Source organism: Miscanthus floridulus, chromosome 15 (genome assembly GCF_019320115.1).
Source record: "Miscanthus floridulus cultivar M001 chromosome 15, ASM1932011v1, whole genome shotgun sequence".
Taxonomy (NCBI): Eukaryota; Viridiplantae; Streptophyta; class Magnoliopsida; order Poales; family Poaceae; genus Miscanthus; species Miscanthus floridulus.
The window spans coordinates 67,219,896-67,241,465 of record NC_089594.1 but is presented as its reverse complement, the minus strand read 5'-3'; the positions used below and the strand labels follow the sequence as shown (position 1 = coordinate 67,241,465).

The window sequence follows — 21,570 nt, the reverse complement described above, 5'->3', positions numbered from 1 at the left end:
AGAGAAGTAAAAGAAGATAAGGGGCTTGATCTTTGTGACAACCAGATTTCGAAAAATACTAATTGCTATGAATATGTACTCAAGACATGGTCATTTCACAACGCTGTCCCTACACCATATTGATATTGCACATGTTTGCAAGAAGAAATAGAGCAGACTATTCGGAAATCTAAAATGTTTATCTTCTCTAATGTATACAAGGGAAACTCAGATTAACACCTAAAAATTCAGAACCTACACAGGATAGAGATTCAATCCGCAAAGATTGGATGAATTATTAATACATGATGTAGGATGAATGAGCCTAGTGTGGCCTCACCGACGTGGTGGGCATGGAGAGGGAATATATCTACAATGACACAAAGAATACCTATGGCGCCCTCACGTTCATCTAGAAGCTTCCATGGTGAATTCGAAAGGAATCTTACCTCTGAAATCAGGTAGTGCACATACTATACTCGTTTGAGCTTGGTCACGTGAGGGCGCATGGCTGCTGCCGTTGTATGGGAGCTTGAATGCAGCCGGTAGCAGTGCTGGCGGTGCCCACAATGTCATGGGGACACCAGCCGGAGACGGCGCCGGGAAGGGGATGACCTGCGGCTGCGCCCGCCTTGCTCGTTCGCAAATCTTCCGCTACCTCAGTTATATGGCCACTTTCATTCTTTGTTTCTGCACGATCAGGAACCTGAAGATGGCTATTTGCAGCCTGCTCGTAAACGATCGTAAATTTCCAGTCATGAACAGTGTTTTTCTCTCACACCAAACCAGCCAGCAGTAAATAATTCACGATCATTTACGGCCTCCCAAACAGGCTGTTGCTCGATAGGTCAGTTAGCTGTTGAGGCAAATCATCGAGCCCATGTGTGTCATCCATAAATGAAGCATTCATGAGCAGTACAAGATGGAATTGGTGCGGGAGCAACCACCATGGTTTTTGCTGGACTGCAAGCGAAGCCTCAGCTTCAAGAACTTCAACAGTAGCGGCTAGCTCGCGTCCCTCCCTGCTCATGCCATGTGGGTCATGGAGTGCAGACTGAAAAAACCTCGCGTATGAGCGCCGGTGGAGCTTAGAGCGTGTTTAGTTCCTTGTAATTTTGGGCTATCGTAGCATTTTCGTTTTTATTTGGTAATTAGTGTTCAAACATGGATAATTAGGCTCAAAACGTTCGTCTCACAATTTTTCATCAAACTGTGTAATTAGTTTTTTTTTCGTCTACATTTAATGCTCTATGCACGGGCCGCAAATATTCGATGTGATAGGTACTGTAGCACCTTTTGAGATTTAGGGGTGAAATTGAACACGCACTTATCTAGACCTCTCGAGATTCGCACCAGTCCCATCACTACATGGTACTTTATCTTTATTTATTATAGTGGGACCTTCTCTGGTCAACTTTCCTCTCGCCTGAATTGAGTAAAATGCCTGGTTCCTCTCGCCTGAATTGAGTAAAATGCATGGGACCATTCTATTCCGCATCCGACCAACACGCAAAATTGTTTCGCAAGCGATAGGCATTCGATGGTTTGCGTCCTGCACAGCAAAAAGGTTAGGACCCAAAATTTCCCATTTCCAACAGCCGACGCAAACGAGAAGCCCGTATGGCCGCCCATCCGAACGCCGCCCGCCTCGCCGTGCCGGTCGCCCTCCGCCGCAGACCCACCTCACCACGCCGGCGGCTCCCCGCCGTCTCCGACCACCTGTGCGCCCACCTCTTCGTCCCGGAGATCCCCGGCTGCGGCGGCTTCAAAGAGCTCCCGGTGGTCGTGTACTTCCACGGCGGCGGCCTCATCTTCCACTCCACAGCGTCGGCGCAGTCGGGGCCGAGGTCCGCCATCCACGCGTAGCCGCTGAGTTGGGAAGATCTTGCCCGGCCTCGCCGCCTCCTCCACTCCTCCCGCGGCGGCCCCGAATCCACCTCCCCACGCCGCGCCGCTCCTCGCCGCGGGCTCGCCTTGCCCCGCCGGCTGGGCTCCGCCGGCCGCGCTCCGCCGCGGACCCGCCGCGGCTGGACCCCTGCCCCAGTGCCTTCCAAATCTGCGGCGCGTACAGTCTGATGTCGTCGGTGGCGCCTGGAGGCGAGGACGATGAGGCCCTGGGCGAGCCGAGGGGCCTCCTCCTGCACGCGTCGTCGTTCCTCGCGGTCGACCGTCCTCGCGCAGGTGCCGAATCCGGAGCAGTCTCTGCAGCAGCAACAACCGAGCACCAGAGCGAGGAGGCTCATCGCATCGAGAGGAGCCGGCCGTGCCCCACCCTGGCCGAGCACCAGAGATTTGCGTCGAGGAGAGAGAAGACGCAGATTTGGGTTTCCTCTCTCCTTCGACGCAAAATGCCTCCTCCATTTGCCTGCTCCATTGGAGGGTCTTTTTCCCCTCTGAACCATGCATTTTGCGTATGGGTAGTGGGATGCCTCTCCTGTTGGAGACATAGTTCGTTGTTAACCCTAGATCCCCGATCTCTGTCCTTGCTCCGACCTTTAATGCCGCCCAGCGGCGCCGCCATAGATCCCGGCCGGTGAGGGCAATCCGAGCAGAATCGACGCTCAAAGGATTTGAACCAGTGGTTTCTTGTTCCTAGCGAAGTGGTCCAATTCCAATCGGCTGCCAGTACGGTGCCGGACCGGAATACGGCGCGGCCTTCCCGGGCAGGTCCGCAGGTGGGGTCAACCTGATGGCCGTGCTCTCGGCGTTCCTTGCTGACTTGCACGGCTGCTGGAATCCACCCCGTGGACGGCAAGCTGGCCGGGAAGTTGTCGTTGATGGTCCTCTCCGTGCCAAATTGATGTTGCTTTAAGTAGCTAGTGTTCGGATCCACCTGATTCATTGCAGGTACTCCTCGTATGCTTGCTCAGAGTTCATAAAAAAATCTCTCCTGGTCTATTTTTCTTGACTCTACCATTTTTCTATGCCGCCGTTTGTTTACAGATTTTTCTATCAATCCATCTTTCCTACAGGTTCAAAGCTAATTTTTTTAAATCCATCCTTTTATATTCAGATTCAGTTCAATAAGAATCGTTATTATATGTCCTTTTAGTTTTTTTTTCTGAAACCAATGCATTTTTTGTCTGGCCGGATCTGCACATTTATATACCTGCTCATTTTGTTGCATTCAGATTCAGTTGCTTTTTCACCTGTTTTCTTATGGTAAGTATTTGATTTAGTAGTACTTGGGCATTGACAGATTAGTGTTCAGGATGATTTTTTTTAGATGGTGTACACTTCTTTTGCTAATTGGGTTGAACGCAGGTAAAAATTAGTCATACATAATTTCACCATTGTCATTAAATTTTATTACTGGAACTTCTCATTCATTTCCCTAAACTCTAACCTAGAATGTAGCCTGAAGATTTTAATTAGACTTGGCAATGTTTTCTCTAAGTTGTCCAATCAGTCCTTAATACTAAAGAGATAGCAATTGATCATTCTTTTTATATCCTTTGTTAAGTTCTTGTATTTGATAAATATTTGTTTCTCATTTAGTTGTTGTTTGTGACAACAATTATATTATACGTCGGACAAGTAGACAGTTATAAACATAGCTCTTTTTACCAAGTACCTGTTCTTTTACCTTGTTCCTTTTTTATATCAATGCATCTCAGTGTCACTTGAATAAATCTGGTCAATGAAATCACAGGATGTTAAATTTTATATTTATGTTCATGCTGTATCTTTTAAAGTTAGTCAATGCAACAATCGATGATGGTTCTCTTTATTTTAATCAATGTAACAATAAAAATAAAAAGGGGATTTACTTTAGTTAAATTCATGTATTTCTTAATTGTGGTAATCACGATGGCTTTTCTGTTTTCATGTCTGATCCACTACCTTCATTTCTTATAAGATATCAGTTTATGTTGTACCTCTCAAAGAAATGCACAATGTCTTTGAACTTGTAGTTTATCCATGTCTTATCCTAATTAAAATATTATTTAATCATACTTATTAACATTATGGTGTAATTTTACTTGTAGTACTCTTGCACGTTTTGCTGACCATTTAAGTTTCTCTACATAGATTGGAACATGTACACCCGTAATTGTCCCTTGTATCAGTTTTATTAGTACTTGCCTGTTTATAGTACCACATGTTAGGGCTTCTTTTGTTCTTAATAGTACATTTTTACATCCCACCTGACTATCTCACTGATTTGCTTGAATTTTAATATTGTGTCTGTTTTTTTCTTCAATCCATGAACATTTAAGTTCTCTTGTTATATTGGAGCCTCTACACCCTTAATTGTATCTTGTGCTCCCTACGTTCCAAATATAAGTTACTTTGACTTTTTTGGTACATCCAATTTGCTATGTATCTAGACATAACGTCAAAGCGACTTATAATTTGGAACATAGGGAGTAGCAGTTACATTAGTATGTGCCCTTTTACATTATTGTACTTTAACTTTTTATTGTTATATTGTAGCCTCTACACCCTCAAATGCAGTACATTTTAATCTGATTTGCACTCCTATTATTTTCGAACCACATTAAGCCTAGTATTGATTTACTTGATGTACTATGAAGCTATATATTGCACTATTGCAGCACTTGGTTCACTAGCTCTTAGTGGTATTTGCACCACATGTGTGTATTTTGTCTTGCTATTTGCTGACATATCATGGTTGAATTGACTGCTACATTTTAACTTTATTTATTTGGTCTCGCTATTTGCAAACTGAATTGACTGCTACCTTCAACTTGTCTATATTTGGTCTAGCTATTTGCAAACATGCATGTTCGAGGTAGTATTTGATCCGATTCAATTTAATTTTAGAGCATAAGCTATGAACATTTTATTTTAGTGTAGTTTTGTTAGATTAAGCTCAGAGTCTAAAGAAAGCTCTTATGAAGATAGTTATGTAAGTCCAGTCATCTAACATTAGGTACCAGGTAACTCTAGGTTAGTACCAGTATCAGTACAAATCGAAAGAACAAAATGAAGGGTATTAAAATATAGCTGTCGGTATCAGTACTTGTTATGCAAGTCCGTACCAATGCCGCCGCAATCCGCCATTCCATCTAATGCGGTCGGTATTGTTCCCACTCTTGATTTCCATCCAGTTTCAGATACCTACTCCAACCAGCACCAGCATTCTTTGGAAAAGATTAGTAGTAACACGACGATGTTGTTCTCGAGAGAAAGGGGCGCCATTAACTCCCAGCCGAGCTTGTTTCCACCACCAAATCAGTTCTAGATCTATGGAACTAGATCTTCAGATTATCTATCAAGTGGTGCAGCAATTCCCCAGCCGATTGGAAGCAGCGGTGCTCCATATGCTCATTCTTTTTCGCAGAGCATCGATCCCAGATACATGCTAAGGTCGGCGCATCCAAACCCAACTACTTGGAGAAGTATCGGTGGTACGTACAAGGCTATTTTGTTTGTTTCCGAATCGAATATTTCATTCAAACGTGTTAAATATCCTGTTACATTTGAGTGACTTAGTCCTAGTGATGACATAGTAAATCAAATTGCTTTTCTGTCTCTTGAAGCTGTTCTTCAAAGCTAGCGTTGCTCTCCTCTCTGTAATTATGTTTAGGTTCTTCTTTTGTTTTGTTGTCCAACTCTACTGCTTTTAGTTTTGTTTTAATAAACATTCCTGCAGGCGCCTCGGCCACTTCAGTTTGAAATAATTATCACACTGAATGAGAGATGAAAACTTTGATATTGTTTTGTTTTACTCAGTTTTTTAGGAAACTTTCATATTCAGTGTGATAAAGCTTATATTCACGCACAGTTTTATTGAATTCATAGGTGCATATTTTGTTCCTCAAGAAATTCAACAGTTGAACGAGTGGAGGTCTGTTGTAGGCGAAAGTTGTCAACCACAATACCAAGCTCTGCAACCACTAAATCATATACTTGATCCAATGTTAATGCACTCTGCAATGAATGGATACTACGGCACCATGTTCACACAACAACCTATTGGAACATCTGGAGGTGTGTTCAAGATATATGATTCAGTTTTGATTTTGAATGATATGCTATGATTTCTAAAAAACAATTGATTTGTAGGATCCATACAGGAATTGCTTCGTACTGTTTGTATGCCACGTACCAATTATCAACAATGTCCTAAAAAAGACAAGAATTCAAATCCAAGCCTCAAAACTATAGAGATTATTAATGAAGTTCATGACAATGGTATGTACTGGCTACTATAATTATATGATTCATGATTACACTTTCACATTTCATCTCAGTACTAAGTAAACTGAATTATTAAAAACAATGGGAATGATAAAGAACATTAGAAGAGATAATGCTTACAACAGTGTAGACGATGATGGTGAATCTGGAATAACCACAAAATCTCTATAGCTAACTGTTGTTTTTTTAGAGACCTGTGTTATGCTTAAAAGAGTGTAAATAATCGTAATATGTAAACTTAACTCCGTTTTTTTACAGGCCAGTGTAATTCTTACAAGAGTGTACATGATGATACTGAAGAAGGAAATAGTATTGAAGATGATGAATAATTTCATGAAGCGGATGATGAAAGTTCGGATTGCAAAGTGATAGTGTTCTTTGTTGGATTCATTAACCCATCAACCTTAAAGTGATAGTGTTCTTTGTTGGATCTAGTACCTGTTGTTGAATGCCAAATTCAGGTAATTTTCTTCCCATAATCCATTAATAGTATTACTTTCATTTGTACGACCATACCGCATTTGAACGATCCATTGAGTGGTAAAGAAAATATTTAAACAATTGTTCTCTCAATAGAAAAGAGCACGGGAGTTAAATCAGTTTTATACGTGTTGTTATTAAATGAATCATTGTTGGATTCCCACATGCACCCTTGCTGAGAAATAGTACCCTAGCTTGGTATACATTTTGTTACTGGCTATTTGCAACTTTGCTCCATGACACCAGACTATCTTTAACTTCTTATAATTCCACTAATGTTTATTTTATCTTTTTTTGTTTTAGCCTATGCATTATTGATTTCATTGAGTACTAGAAAGGCCGCGCAGTCCCATGGGATGCTTGCATCATGGAGCTAGCTATATAGATAAAAGTGGCTGTGAAAGAGTTATATTGCCATTAGTGTTACTTAGCTTCTGTGGAGAACAAATAACAATATTACAAGATAATTAATACTCCCTCCGGTTCTCTAAAGCAAGTCGTTTTGAGGTTTTCTTAAGTCAAATATTTTAAACTTTGACTACAAATGACTTCTTTTGAGTTGAGTTTGAAAATATGAAAGTAATGTAAGTAGATTCATCTTGAAATGTAGTTTCATAAAAGTATATATTGACTATATTTTATAATTATTTTATACCAAAAAGTTGCAGTCAAAGTCATTTCTTAAAGACCGTGTCGATGTCCAAAACGACTTGCTTTAGAGAACCGGAGGGAGTATAGAAAAAGCAAATACAAACAGTGCTACTAATAATGTTTTCTTGTAACCAAACTTCTCGATTTAGTCCTCTCTTTTCAGATCTTATTTACTTTGCATAAGTGCCTTGCCTGCTCTTTTATAGTTCGAACCAAGAAGCATGCTCTGTTTTACTTTTCATAAATCCCTTGTCTTCTCTTTTATATTCATAAGTATTGCATTCCCTGCTCTTTTATATTTACCAGATCCTTTGTTTTATTATTTTCCTTACCACTGATCTGTTGTATATCCTTGTACTAATCTTCCTCTGGTTTGTCTACAGGTTTGGCTTGGATCCATTAAGGCGTCAACCTTAACCTGATATTTTTCATTGTTAATGTTGTACCTGTTCTTGTTGCTTAACTTCAGGTAGCTTTCTTCATTTCTCCCATTTTCAATTATTCTGTCAGTAATCTTTGGAGGTAACCATGTCTCCTTTAGTTCACATTACTAGTACGCACATACCTTATTTTTTTTATTACCACAAGCCATGTTTTTCCCCATTGTCGTGTTAATCCTTTTGTCAGCCAGCTTAGACATGTCCCCTTTCTAAGAAATTGTAGTAAATCAGGTTTATATATTTTTTTACTAAATAGACCACCATTGTAAGTATATATCCGTTCGATTAATAGACAATGCATGCGAACTGATTGACTAGAGAGTCTTTTTTTTGCAGTCTATTTAATGGATTTAGATTTATTCTTATTTTACTAAATGTTTTCCTTTGTTTACTAAATGTTTGTTCTAACGCACAGTTTAATTTTTTTGTTTTTTTTGATCCACTTATCCAATTTATTTTGAAAGATCAGTTAATATCTTTTTTTATTCAATCAGTTAATATCTTGGTTGTGTTCTGCAGCCATGTTTCTTTTCCTTTTCTTATATATAGATCTATCCTTTATCCTTTTAATTTCAAGACGTTTTATTCATCCCTATATATATTGTGATATATTTTGTTCTATACAGATTTCCCTGTTCTCCTCGTGCATTTATACTACTTTGTTCACATCCATATATATAATACTCTGGTTCTCAAGTAATTTGTTGGGTGACCATGATCAGAATTTTTTTTGTTACGTCAAAGTTACTCCCTCGATGCAAGAGAGCTATACTAGACAAGGGATCTCCTAGCAACACCGATTCAAGTAATTTCAGAGTTACTAGAGTTTCAATTGTTGATGCGCCAAAGCACGACTCCTGCAATTGCGTGATCTGTTGTCACATCATGTTTTTTTTAGGAAGTGTTGTCACATCATGTTGCCACTCCCGTCCGGATTGTAGTATACTTTCTCTCCCAGAACAATTGCATGCGTCTGGATAATATTGTAAAAGAAACCATTATATATATGTTTTTTTTACTTTTTAGGGAAGTGGTACACTAATGTACCTAAGATGTACTTGTCATTGTGGAGTAAAGTTTTTTTTTCATAATGTACTATTATTTACTATAATAGCATTTTTAGTTAAGAACATATACATACATAAATACATTCATATATATTGTTTCTTCATGTTTGGAGTTGCATATTAAGCATGAAGAAAAAGAATTAAAATTTAACATTGAATTTGTGATTAAAGCCACATGAAATTAACATGGAGTGCTCGTGTGGTTTGATTAAATTAAAAAACAAGAAGGTTCTATTTTACATGCTTGGTGTACAAATATAAGTACTCTGTCCCAAAAAAAATGTAACTCAATGTTACATTAAAATATGTCCAAGTTTAACTAAATTTATATAAAAAATACTAGTATTTATCATTACTAAATAGGCACTATTAGATACATATTTTATTAGTATATTCATTTAAAGTCATAAATATTAATATTTTTAACTATATATTTAGTCAAACTTTATACACTTTAATCGAGAATACATTTAGAATACATCTAGAAATGTATTTCGTTTTGAGACAGAGATAGTATGTAACATACTATGTTCTATGATATAGTATGTAACATTTAGAGATAGTATGTCACATCAAAGTTAAAATAACCATATTGCAAAAATATATTCTATGATATATCTAGTGATACTAATTTGATGATAAATTTTGACTCATTTTTCTAGAAATTTGATCAAAGGTTAAAATTTTTGACTTAAGACAACTTTGAAAATCTATTTATTCAGCGACAGAGGGAGTATTATCCCCTTCAGAATGCAATTATTGTTATCTAAAGAATCGAATACTTTTAAGTTTAAGTAATTATAAAAATACTAATATTTATTATACAAAATAAGTGTCATTAGATTAATTATACTCCCTCCGTTCCAAATTATAAGTCGCTTTGACTTTTTCGGTACATTCATTTTGCTATGCATCTAGATATAATAATATGTCTAGATACATAGCAAAATGGATGAACCAAAAAGACTTATAATTTGGAATGGAGTGAGTAGAATATATTGTTTTTACAAACCAATTTTGATGATGAGGGGACATAATACGGAAATAAGTTGAGGATGGAAGTACCCGTGCATTTAGCATCTTGTGAAATCATTAGAGAATAATCACAGTTCCCAAAAATATGATTTCAAGTTCTGTCCATTCTCTAATCAAGAGACATATAGTAATAGTTGACTCGTCACAATGCAGTCTTTTCAATATGCTCCCACCGTTTCAAATTATAAGTTGATTTGAGAAGCACTTTTTTGGTACATCGAATTTGCTATGTATTTAGAAATACATAACAAATTGGATGTACCAAAAAAATTAAAGTAACTTATAATTTGAAACGGAGGGAGTAACTATATGCTGATCACCTATGGGGGATGGTAATGTACCTATCTGCTGACCACCTAGAAGTGTGCATCACATCTATTGATTAGACTCACCTAGATGAAGCTACGGGTTCATACCCTTTTTATAGTATGACCAAATGAAAAAGAATGTCATAAACTACTCTAAGCATCTCTAAACTGCAATTGACACTTAGAACTAATTAGTCATTAACCCAACTTATAATGCCTCTGCAATCCACACGTTACGCACCATGATTGTGTTGTCATTAATCATCAAAACTAAATTAGGGACCTAGATACTGTTAGAAGTATCTTCAAAACTTATTGCTAAAAATAAATGAAAAAAAAAAACATGTGGGGTATCACAATTGCACGAAGATGAGTTGAGATTAAAAATAAGATCTGAGGTATCCGAAATTAAAATGGGTAGATTTGTTAAAAGAGTCCTAACATTAATGACACCGAATAGGTAAAACATGAAAATATATGAATGACACCGTTTGACCAAATAGGCTAAATTTAAAATTATTTCATTTCTCAGGAAGCAAGACTTTAACTTTTTTACGGTGTGAATAATTCTTATGAGTCCTCATTTATATATACTATTGTGAATGGTTTTCCTTTTGGTGCACATTGTAAAATCTCTCTCTTTGTGTCAAAATAGTTGTGGAAGGGCATATCACCTGCATGTAGCACATAGGTACTGATAGTGCAATATGACTTTGAAGTTTTATAATGTGCAAATTTGATTCTCGATAAGGTACATGTGAATAAATACCGTGATAATCTTGGTTCACGTATAAATATATATACCGCATACATGCATGTCTATAAAATAAACATAGAAAATGATACTAGGATTATTGGTGAGAGGTCATGGAAAATGATACTCTTGCGGCGACCTAATAATATTTGTAACGGGAGCGAATCAACAAAACAAATTAACAAAATCATCTATCAATACTGCAAAAAGTAATTGAACCGAAGTACTACTCCCTCCCAAAAAGAATGCAATTCTAGTACAGTTTCACGTTTTAGTACCTTAAGTTTGACTAATTATAGATAAAAAAGTATCCATGTTTATGATACCGGCCCTGTTCGGCTCGCTGAAATTTGGCTGATGCTGATTTGTTGTGAGAGAAAAACAATGTTCCTTCGATGAAACATAACTGCTGATAAGTTCAAGCGAACAGGGCGACCAAATAAATACCATCAGATTAATTACAAAATGTATTTTCATAATAAATTAATTTCCCTTGCAGCTACTTTTCCCTTGCAATCCTTTGCTATTCCTTTGCTTGAACAACTTCTAGTATGTTGACTGATAGCTATTCCTTTGCTATTCAATAAATCTTTACTCCATTGTTTTCCTATGGTAAAATATAAATAACGATACCTAGAATATTCCCAGTAAAATGCTACAATGGTATTCTGTGCGCTTGCGGAATCCTTCATATTCTATTTGCGTTAATAAATACCAACAATTAGTCAATGTATTACTGAAGTTTATTTGTGATAGTCCAACGAGTCACGAAACACTGTTATTTTGTTGTTTCATGCACACACTGTTTGTTGATGGTGTATTATGACACTGAATCTTGTGGTTTTAACTTTTAAGATTCCTCTCATATTATTGTAATGGCTACAGTCACTTTCTCTGCCACCCGTGCATTTGAAGAAACCCAAGTTGCTGATGGAAAACTGAGCTTGTTTTACACAACGACAGTACTACATATTCCGACCTATAGCAATCAGAATTCTTGTACACTATTGTATGATAGTGAAGCCATGAGTGGAGTTAAGTTAATTAGGCACTTGATGCAGCATATTTAACAACCTTTGTTGACTATTGGAACACACACACATCCTACAGGTTGTCCACAACACAGTTTTCATAACGACGTGATATGCTTACCTAAAACTTTTTGCCAATTTGAATTGGTCGTGTATGTATTCCACAAAACCACACCATTCCCTCCCTTATTTCCTTGTTTTTCATACTTATTCCTATTGTCTGAACAGAGAAGCATTGTAGTTCATTAATACTCTTAAGGTTATCTAAATCAACTGTGCGCAATTACTCTATGGAAGCACAATCCATTAAGCATCATACTTAATAGCATAGTACTCTTAAGTCCCTAATAAATGACCACGATAGAATAAAGTTACAACACAAGTCTCAACAGCCGTCATGGCAATAGGTAGCAGTAACAGAAATAGTATTCTAGAGGTTTCCTGATGAACAGAACATGGCAAAATATGTCATCGCCCATGAACCAAATGGATTTTAGTCTCATTTTTTTTTGTAGAACTCCTTTTTTTTCTTCTTGGCTACCTTTCCTGGAGCAGCCGAAGAATGATCATTCCAAACGTTGCTCACAGCATCCTCTTCGTGAATGTTTTGAAATACGTTTGTTGAAGCTGTGTACCTCTTCATGCTCTTTCTCGTTTCCTCTCAAACATATGCTTGTACCATATCTCCCTTTTGCGTCCAACTTCTTTTGGAATGTGTTGGAGCCATGATGCAATTGACATCAGCATCACTCATATATTGACATCAGCATCACCCATATAAGAGCTTTCTTTAGACTCTGAGCTTAATCTAACAAAACTACACTAGAATAAAATGTTCATAGCTTATGCTCTAAAATTAAATTGAATCGGATCAAATACTACCTCGAACATGCATGTTTGCAAATAGCTAGACCAAATATAGACAAGTTGAAGGTAGCAGTCAATTCAGTTTGCAAATAGCGAGACCAAATAAATAAAGTTAAAATGTAGCAGTCAATTCAACCATGATATGTCAGCAAATAGCAAGACAAAATACACACATGTGGTGCAAATACCACTAAGAGCTAGTGAACCAAGTGCTGCAATAGTGCAATATATAGCTTCATAGTACATCAAGTAAATCAATACTAGGCTTAATGTGGTTCGAAATAATAGGAGTGCAAATCAGATTAAAATGTACTGCATTTGAGGGTGTAGAGGCTACAATATAACAATAAAAAGTTAAAGTACAATAATGTAAAAGGGCACATACTAATGTAACCGCTACTCCCTATGTTCCAAATTATAAGTCGCTTTGACGTTATGTCTAGATACATAGCAAATTGGATGTACCAAAAAAGTCAAAGTAACTTATATTTGGAATGTAGGGAGCACAAGATACAATTAAGGGTGTAGAGGCTCCAATATAACAAGAGAACTTAAATGTTCATGGATTGAAGAAAAAAAAATAGAAAAAAATATTAAAATTCAAGCAAATCAGTGAGATAGTCAGGTGGGATGTAAAAATGTACTATTAAGAACAAAAGAAGCCCTAACATGTGGTACTATAAACAGGCAAGTACTAATAAAACTGATACAAGGGACAATTACGGGTGTACATGTTCCAATCTATGTAGAGAAACTTAAATGGTCAGAAAAACGTGCAAGAGTACTACAAGTAAAATTACACCATAATGTTAATAAGTATGATTAAATAATATTTTAATTAGGATAAGACATGGATAAACTACAAGTTTAAAGACATTGTGCATTTCTTTGAGAGGTACAACATAAACTGATATCTCATAAGAAATGAAGGTAGTGGATCAGACATGAAAACAGAAAAGCCGCCGTGGTTACCACAATTAAGAAATACATGAATTTAACTAAAGTAAATCCCCTTTTTCTTTTTATTGTTACATTGATTAAAATAAAGAGAACCATCATCGATTGTTGCATTGACTAACTTTAAAAGATACAGCGTGAACATAAATATAAAATTTAACATCCTGTGATTTCATTGACCAGATCTATTCAAGTGACACTGAGATGCATTGATATAAAAAAGGAACAAGGTAAAAGAAAAAGGTACTTGGTAAAAAGAGCTATGTTTATAACTGTCTACTTGTCCGACGTATAATATAATTGTTGTCACAAACAACAACTAAATGAGAAACACATATTTATCAAATACAAGAACTTAACAAAGGATATAAAAAGAATGATCAATTGCTATCTCTTTAGTATTAAGGACTGATTGGACAACTTAGAGAAAACATTGCCAAGTCTAATTAAAATCTTCAGGCTACATTCTAGGTTAGAGTTTAGGGAAATGAATGAGAAGTTCCAGTAATAAAATTTAATGACAATGGTGAAATTATGTATGACTAATTTTTACCTGCGTTCAACCCAATTAGCAAAAGAAGTGTTCACCATCTAAAAAAATCATCCTTAACACTAATCTGTCAATGCCCAAGCACTACTAAATCAAATACTTACCATAAGAAAACAGGTGAAAAAGCAACTGAATCTGAATGCAACAAAATGAGCAGGTATATAAATGTGCAGATCCGGCCAGACAAAAAATGCATTGGTTTCAGGAAAAAAAAACTAAAAGGACATATAATAACGATTCTTATTGGACTGAATCTGAATATAAAAGGATGGATTTTTTTTTAAAAAAATAGCTTTGAACCTGTAGGAAAGATGGATTGATAGAAAAATCTGTAAACAAACGGCGGCATAGAAAAATGGCAGACAAAAGAAAAATAGATCATGAGAGATTTTTTTATGAACTCTGAGCAAGCATATAGACTTCTATGTAACTATTCAGAGGCAGGATATTCTATACATTACATGATCTCTGCTTCCATACGCATCAGCGTAGAAACTCTCCCCTACATCTAAGGTCAGTAACATCAGTTGCAAGCCTACTTGGAGTTCCTAACACCACCGAAAGTCACGAACAGTCACATACCAAAATTGCGTGTTTTCAAGCCAAAGTTACCGTTGGCAACATCCTGTTTTCTGCAGTTTCAGATCATATTCCACGGGGCATGATCTTTGGGCTTTGCAAGTTTTCTTGAGGAGTTGCCTTTGCAGGTGTCCACCACGAGAGCTTACCAAGCTAAGTATGCTACATATTTACAGGCAAAGGAGGTAGTATGTACATCTTCGATCCTCTCAACAGACATGCATATGCCACTGCAGCTCCAACCGAAAGATGCTACGCAGACATTGCCAGCTTGTCGATCTTTTCCACTCACAATCTGTGGGAGTACGTATTCACAATCAGGAGAAAGTAGAGGGGCGAACATGTAAAGGAGACATTGTTGAATACTCGACAACGTAACAGATCTGGTGGAGTTCCACAGCACATGTTCCTTTCATCAATGTGATTAACTTCCAAACCAATGAACCATGATCCAAGCAACACGTCTTCATTTGCATATTATTATATTTGTGCAAGATAGGCCTGTTAAGCTAGTATATATCACTTGCATGCATCATTAGTTTTCTTTAGATGAACAGACACCCTTCTGTCACTATGTAAAAAAAGCATGAAGAAATGGCATATATCTGCCCCGTAGCATGACGAAAATGGAAAATGTTTATTTCCTTCCTCCTCAAATTTCAAGTACTCACTTTCGCAAAAAAATAAAAATAAAAACAAAACAAAAAAAAAATCCAGTACTCAGGTTCATGGTTCTTCACATTCGTATATGAATAGAGCAGGTTCAAGAAGGCCTCTATTAGTACTTCAAATCTAGCATTTGAATTCATGTTGTGACAGCGTACATAGTAATGTGCAGGTAGGATCCTAAAATCGCCGGCACTGGCGGGATGAAATTGGCTGAAAAAATACTGTTCTGACTAAAAAAAGAAGCCGAACAAGTCGGCTTTTAAGGTAAGCCGAACAGGCCAATGTGCATGCTCTCGATACATTATTCAGAACTAGAGTAGAGTATCATTTGGTACTTTTAAATTAGGGTATCACCGGATACATGTTCAGATCAATACACTTCAAATATTGTATTCTTATTGTGTTACTACTTCTACGCATTCACCAGTTGTGTATGGACATATATCTATGTACATCAATATACTAGCATACTATTTTTTCTCCTAAAGACATAATAAAATTCCATGAGTATATGTACCTACTCCCAAACAGTATGCATACATATACTCCCATTCAAAAAGTATGCACTTCTCAAATAAGTACGTAATTATACTCCTATCCAAAAAGTGTGCATATATTTAATCATACCTTTTCTCAAATAATGCGTACGTACACATACTCTCTACTATATATAGCAGTACGTATACGTATATACTCATACTCTACCTAAAATAATGCGTGCATACACATACTCCCTACAACAGCAGTACGTATGTACGTACTCATACTCTACCTAACAAGAAGTATGCATCCATGCTAGCTGTTTTGACATGGATCACTACTAGAGAACAGACTTTAGAACGATGTCCCAAATTAGCATTAGCCTCGGTATTTTTTGCCCCCGGGACTAAAGGACCCTTTAGTCCCGAATACCAACCGGGACTAAAGGTCCCTGCCCAACGGTCGTCCGCGCGGCAGGGATCTTTAGTCCCGGCTACCTTTAGTTCCGGTTCGTAATACCAACCGGGACTAAAGCTTTTAGTCCCGGTTTGGGTAATTCCCCGGGAATAAAGATTAATCTTTAGTTCCGGTTTGGACCCCTAACCGGGACTAATTATCCCGGCCTATAATCCAGCTCATTTCTTCCTCCCCGAGCCCGAGCCATTCCATTCAAACTCACTGCCTCTGTTCTTCAGCTTGCTGTTGTTCTTGCTCTCTCCCCCTCCATTGGTGTTGCTCTTCGATTTTGGAGGTAACAAACTTAATCATCTTATGTTTTATCAGTAGCTTATCTCATTTTGCGATGTAGATGCATGTGTAACTTTATATGTTGGACTTTATTATGATTTTATATGCCATTTTTAGCTCAAAATCACATGATGATTTGCATATATGTTTGGATAAACAAAAGTTAAATTAGTTCATCAAAATCACGTCTCGCTCGTCCTCGCTGGAGCACGCGCCATCCTCGTCCCCGGTGGCTTACGTGATCTTAGAATTAATTTTTCCATAAAATGAAAAACTTAGAATATAGTTAGAAAATTGTAGAAAATCCGTACTAGTTGAACTTGCGGACCGTGTTCAGCTCGGCAAACATGTTCTCTGCCGAGCGGTAACGGACGTCAAGGAGGAGCTTTGATTCTACGAGGAAGAGCGGCAACGGTCGTAGAAGACCGTGTTCCCTTTCTCATAGAATCGGAGCTTTTCCTTAGCAAGTACGGTGCCGTCCGGTGGAGAAATGCTCGCCGAGATGATCACGTAAGCAAGGTCAACTAGTACGGATGGTTATTTATTGAAACATGTTTTTGAGCTATAATTTGATGGATATTTGATAACTTCGGACCTACAAATGTCATCTACAAATGTTACTATCCTCGGCAACCTAAACGCCCACGAGCTCGCCGATGTCGAGCAGGTCACTTAGAATTATTTTTTTCATGAAATGAAATACTTAGAAATCATGCCTTTTATTTTTTAGAATTAAATTTTCCATGAAATGAAAAACTTAGAAAATAATTAGAAAATTGTAGAAAATTCGTACTAGTTGAACTTGCGGACCGTGTTCAGGTCGGCGAGCATGTTCTCTGTCGAGCGGTAACGGACGTCAAGGAGGAGCTTTGATTCTACGAGGGAGAGCGGCAACTGTCGTGGAAGACCGTGTTCCCTTTCTCGTAGAATCGGAGCTCTTCCTTGGCCAAGTACGGTGCTGTCCGGTGGAGAAATGCTCGCCGAGTTGATCACGTAAGCAAGGTCAACTAGTATGGATGGTCATTTATTGAAACATGTTTTTGAGCTATAATTTGATGGATATTTGATAACTTCAGATCTACAAATGTTACTATCCTCGGCAACCTAAACGTCCACGAGCTCGCCGATATCGAGCAGGTCACTTAGAATTATTTTTTCCATGAAATGAACTACTTAGAAATCATGCCTTTTTTTAGAATTAAATTTTCTATGAAATGAAAAACTTAGTAAATAGTTAGAAAATTATAGAAAATCCGTACTAGTTGAACTTGCGGACCGTGTTCAGCTCGGCCAACATGTTCTCTGTCGAGCGGTAACGGACGTCAAGGAGGAACTTTGATGCTACGAGGGAGAGTGGCAACGGTCGTGGAAGACCGTGTTCCCTTTCTCATAGAATCGGAGCTCTTCCTTGGCCAAGTACGGTGCCGTCCGGTGGAGAAATGCTGGCCGAGATGATCACGTAAGCAAGGTCAACTAGTACGGATGGTTATTTATTAAAACATGTGAAATCCGTACTAGTTTTGTTTAAATATATCATTTTAGAAAATATGAAATTTACACTAGTTTGCAAAAATAAGTATAGAAAGTAGATGACAACTGGTACCGGATCATCGGCCTCTCGTTCGGTTGCGAAACAACTGAGGCCAGAACTCCCTCTCATTATCTGCGGCAAGTGTAAGCAGAAGATTGTGATGGAGTACCGAGTCAAGAGACAGGGACCCAACAAGGGTCGTGTTTTCTACAAGTGCCCGGATCGCGATGTGAGTTTCTTACGCATTTTATCTATATGGCTAATTGACCTGCTTTTCTTGAATATTTTTGACTAAATAATTTTTGGCTTTAATTACAGTGGGAGGGCAATGGATGCGATGGTTGGTACTGGGAGGAAGATTATGCTACATACGTGCAGAATTTGGGTGCGCTTGAGGTAGCGGCTGCTGCTGATGAGGCAGTGAGCCAGCAGGAGAAGCTTATTGATATTCAACAGAAGAATGATTTGTCTGTTTTAGTTGCGTACGATCACGAAATAATTATGTTACTGAAGTGCATTGTAGTTTTAGTTTGTTTAGTGATAGTTGGGATTGCTTACGTTGTAGCCAGACTTAGTTAATTAATCAACAGTGTGTGTGTCATTTATGTTGTGTAATAAAATACTAAATTATGTTCAAGGTTTTCATAATTTATCGTGTAATACAGATTATGTTACGCTATTGGATGTACAATGCCGATCGCCGCTCCCAAGACTTTATTGAGGGCTTGCACTATTTCTTAGGTGTGGCCGAGGCAAATAAGCGGGATGGTTTCATGTGCTATCCATGTGCCCTATGTAAGAATTTAAAGGAATATTCAAGCTCAATGAGTCTTCATTCACATTTGCTTAAGTCAGGTTTCATGTCAAACTATATATGTTGGACTAAGCATGGAGAAAGCGGGATCATGATGGAAGAAGGTGAAGGGGAAGATTTAGACATTGATGACATTATTGCTCAGTATGGTGCCTTTGATGATACTACAATGGGGGGAGATGAAGAAGAGGTAGCGGTAGAAGATGATCTCGGTGATGCTCTTGGCGATGCCATTCGTGATGCACAACAAGAATGGGAAAGTGAAAAAGAGAAAGTTAAGTTCGAGCGCATGCTTGAGGATCATAGGAAGTTGTTATACCCGACGGCCGAAGAGGGGCAAAAAAAGCTGGGTACAACACTGGAATTGCTACAGTAGAAGGTAAAGAATGGTATATCCGACAAGGCATTTGGGAATTTATTGAACCTTATAAAGAAGATGCTTCCGAAGCCAAATGAATTGCCCACCACTACGTACGAAGCAAAAAAGGTTATCTGCCCATTGGGATTAAAAATCCAGAAGATACATGCATGTCCTAATGACTGCATCCTCTACCATGGCAATGAATACGAGAATTTAGATGAATGCCCGGTATGTAAAGCATCACGGTATAAGATCAGGCGCGATGATCCTGGTGACGTCGAGGGTGAACAACGTCCTAGAAAGAAAATCCCTGCCAAGGTTATGTGGTATGCTCCTATAATACCACGCTTAAAACGTTTGTTCAGAAATAAAGACCATGCAAAGTTGTTGCGGTGGTATAAAGAAGACCGTAAGGTAGACAATATGCTGAGACACCCAGCTGATGGGTCCCAGTGGAGAGCGATAGACAGGGAATTTCCAGAGTTTGCAAATGAGGCTAGAAACTTAAGGTTTGCCTTAAGTACAGATGGTATGAATCCTTTTGGAAAGCAGAGCACTAGTCATAGCACTTGGCCAGTTACTCTATGTATCTACAACCTTCCTCCATGGTTATGTATGAAGCGAAAGTTCATTATGATGCCGATCCTCATCCAAGGTCCGAGGCAACCTGGCAACGATATTGATGTCTATTTGAAGCCATTAGTTGAAGAACTTCTAGTTTTATGGAACAAACCAGGTGTACGTGTCTGGGATGAGTACAAACAAGAACACTTTGACCTACGAGCAATGTTGTTCGTAATAATCAATGATTGGCCTGCTTTAAGTAATCTTTCAGGTCAGACAAACAAAGGATATAATGCATGCACACATTGTTTTGGTGACCTTGACAGTATATATTTGAAAAGATGTCGAAAGGTCGTGTACCTTGGCCATCGTCGATTCCTTCCGTTGAATCACCAAGTAAGAAAGAAAGGGAAGCAATTTAAAGGTAAGCCAGACCATCGGAAGAAGCCTCATAACCGAACCAGGGAAGATGTACTCGCAATGGTCAAGGATGTGAAAGTAGTATTTGGAAAGGGACAAGGCAGTGAATCTGTTCCCAAAGATGCTAAGGGACACGCACCCATGTGGAAGAAGAAGTCCATCTTTTGGGAGCTACTCTATTGGCAAGTCCTAGAGGTCCGCAACGCAATCGACGTGATGCACCTAACAAAGAATCTTTGTGTGAACCTGTTAGGATTCATGGGTGTGTACGGGAAGCCAAAGGATTCACTTGAAGCACGCCAGGACTTGCAGGGCATGAAAGAATGAGACAATCTTCATCTAGAGAAGACAGATGATGGACGTCATTACTTAAGTCCTGCTAGCTACATGCTTAGCAAAGAAGAGAGGGACAGCATGTTCGAATGTCTAAGCAGCATCAAGGTCCCATCGGGATTCTCCTCCAATATAAAGGGTATAATAAATGTGCCAGATAAGAAATTCCTAAACTTAAAGTCCCATGACTGCCACGTGCTTATGACGCAATTGCTTTCAGTTGTTTTAAGAGGAATTCTACCTCCACATGTACGTCTAGCCACCGTGAAGCTATGTGCATTCCTCAATGCAATTTCTCAGAAGGCAATCAATCCAGTGGAACTAGCTACTCTACAGAATGATGTGGTTCAATGTCTTGTCAGCTTTGAGTTGGTGTTCCCTCCATCCTTCTTTAATATCATGACACACATCCTAGTTCATTTGGTGAAGGAGATTAGTATTCTTGGACCTGTGTTCTTACATAACATGTTCCCCTTCGAGAGGTTTATGGAAGTCTTGAAGAAATATGTGAAAGTCCGTTCTAAGCCTGAAGGAAGCATCGCCCAGGGCTATGGAACAGAGGAGGTCATTGAGTTCTGTGTTGACTTTATTCCTGACCTTGCCCCGATTGGTGTTCCCGAATCACGACACGAGGGGCGACTCAGTGGTAAAGGAACTTTAGGGAAGAAAACATATATCGGCATGGAAGACGATTATTTCAATAAAGCACACTACACAGTTCTTCAGAACTCGTCATTGGTGCATCCGTACATCGAGATACATAAGGAGTTCTTACAATCCAAATT

The 21,570-nt window shown here is 38.4% G+C and overlaps 1 protein-coding gene across 1 annotated transcript; it reads left to right on the top strand.

Annotated features, from left to right (window-relative positions):
* The first annotated feature begins 2,850 nt into the window (after positions 1–2,850).
* On the top strand, positions 2,851–8,769 carry LOC136506408 (uncharacterized). Its single transcript, XM_066501332.1, has 5 exons — positions 2,851–5,354; positions 5,749–5,937; positions 6,013–6,141; positions 6,406–6,608; positions 7,662–8,769. The coding sequence occupies exons 1-4, from the start codon at positions 5,306–5,308 to the stop codon at positions 6,474–6,476; spliced, it is 438 nt and encodes a 145-aa protein (XP_066357429.1). The 5' UTR covers positions 2,851–5,305; the 3' UTR covers positions 6,477–6,608; positions 7,662–8,769.
* Positions 8,770–21,570: the final 12,801 nt, after the last annotated feature.

Bases quoted from the DNA above. Each gene is read 5' to 3' on its own strand.
- LOC136506408 (XM_066501332.1), top strand. From the start codon at position 5,306: ATGCTAAGGTCGGCGCATCCAAACCCAACTACTTGGAGAAGTATCGGT. The intron at 5,355-5,748 runs GTACGTACAAGG...TTGAATTCATAG, and splicing joins TACTTGGAGAAGTATCGGTG to GTGCATATTTTGTTCCTCAA. The intron at 6,142-6,405 runs GTATGTACTGGC...GTTTTTTTACAG, and splicing joins TAATGAAGTTCATGACAATG to GCCAGTGTAATTCTTACAAG.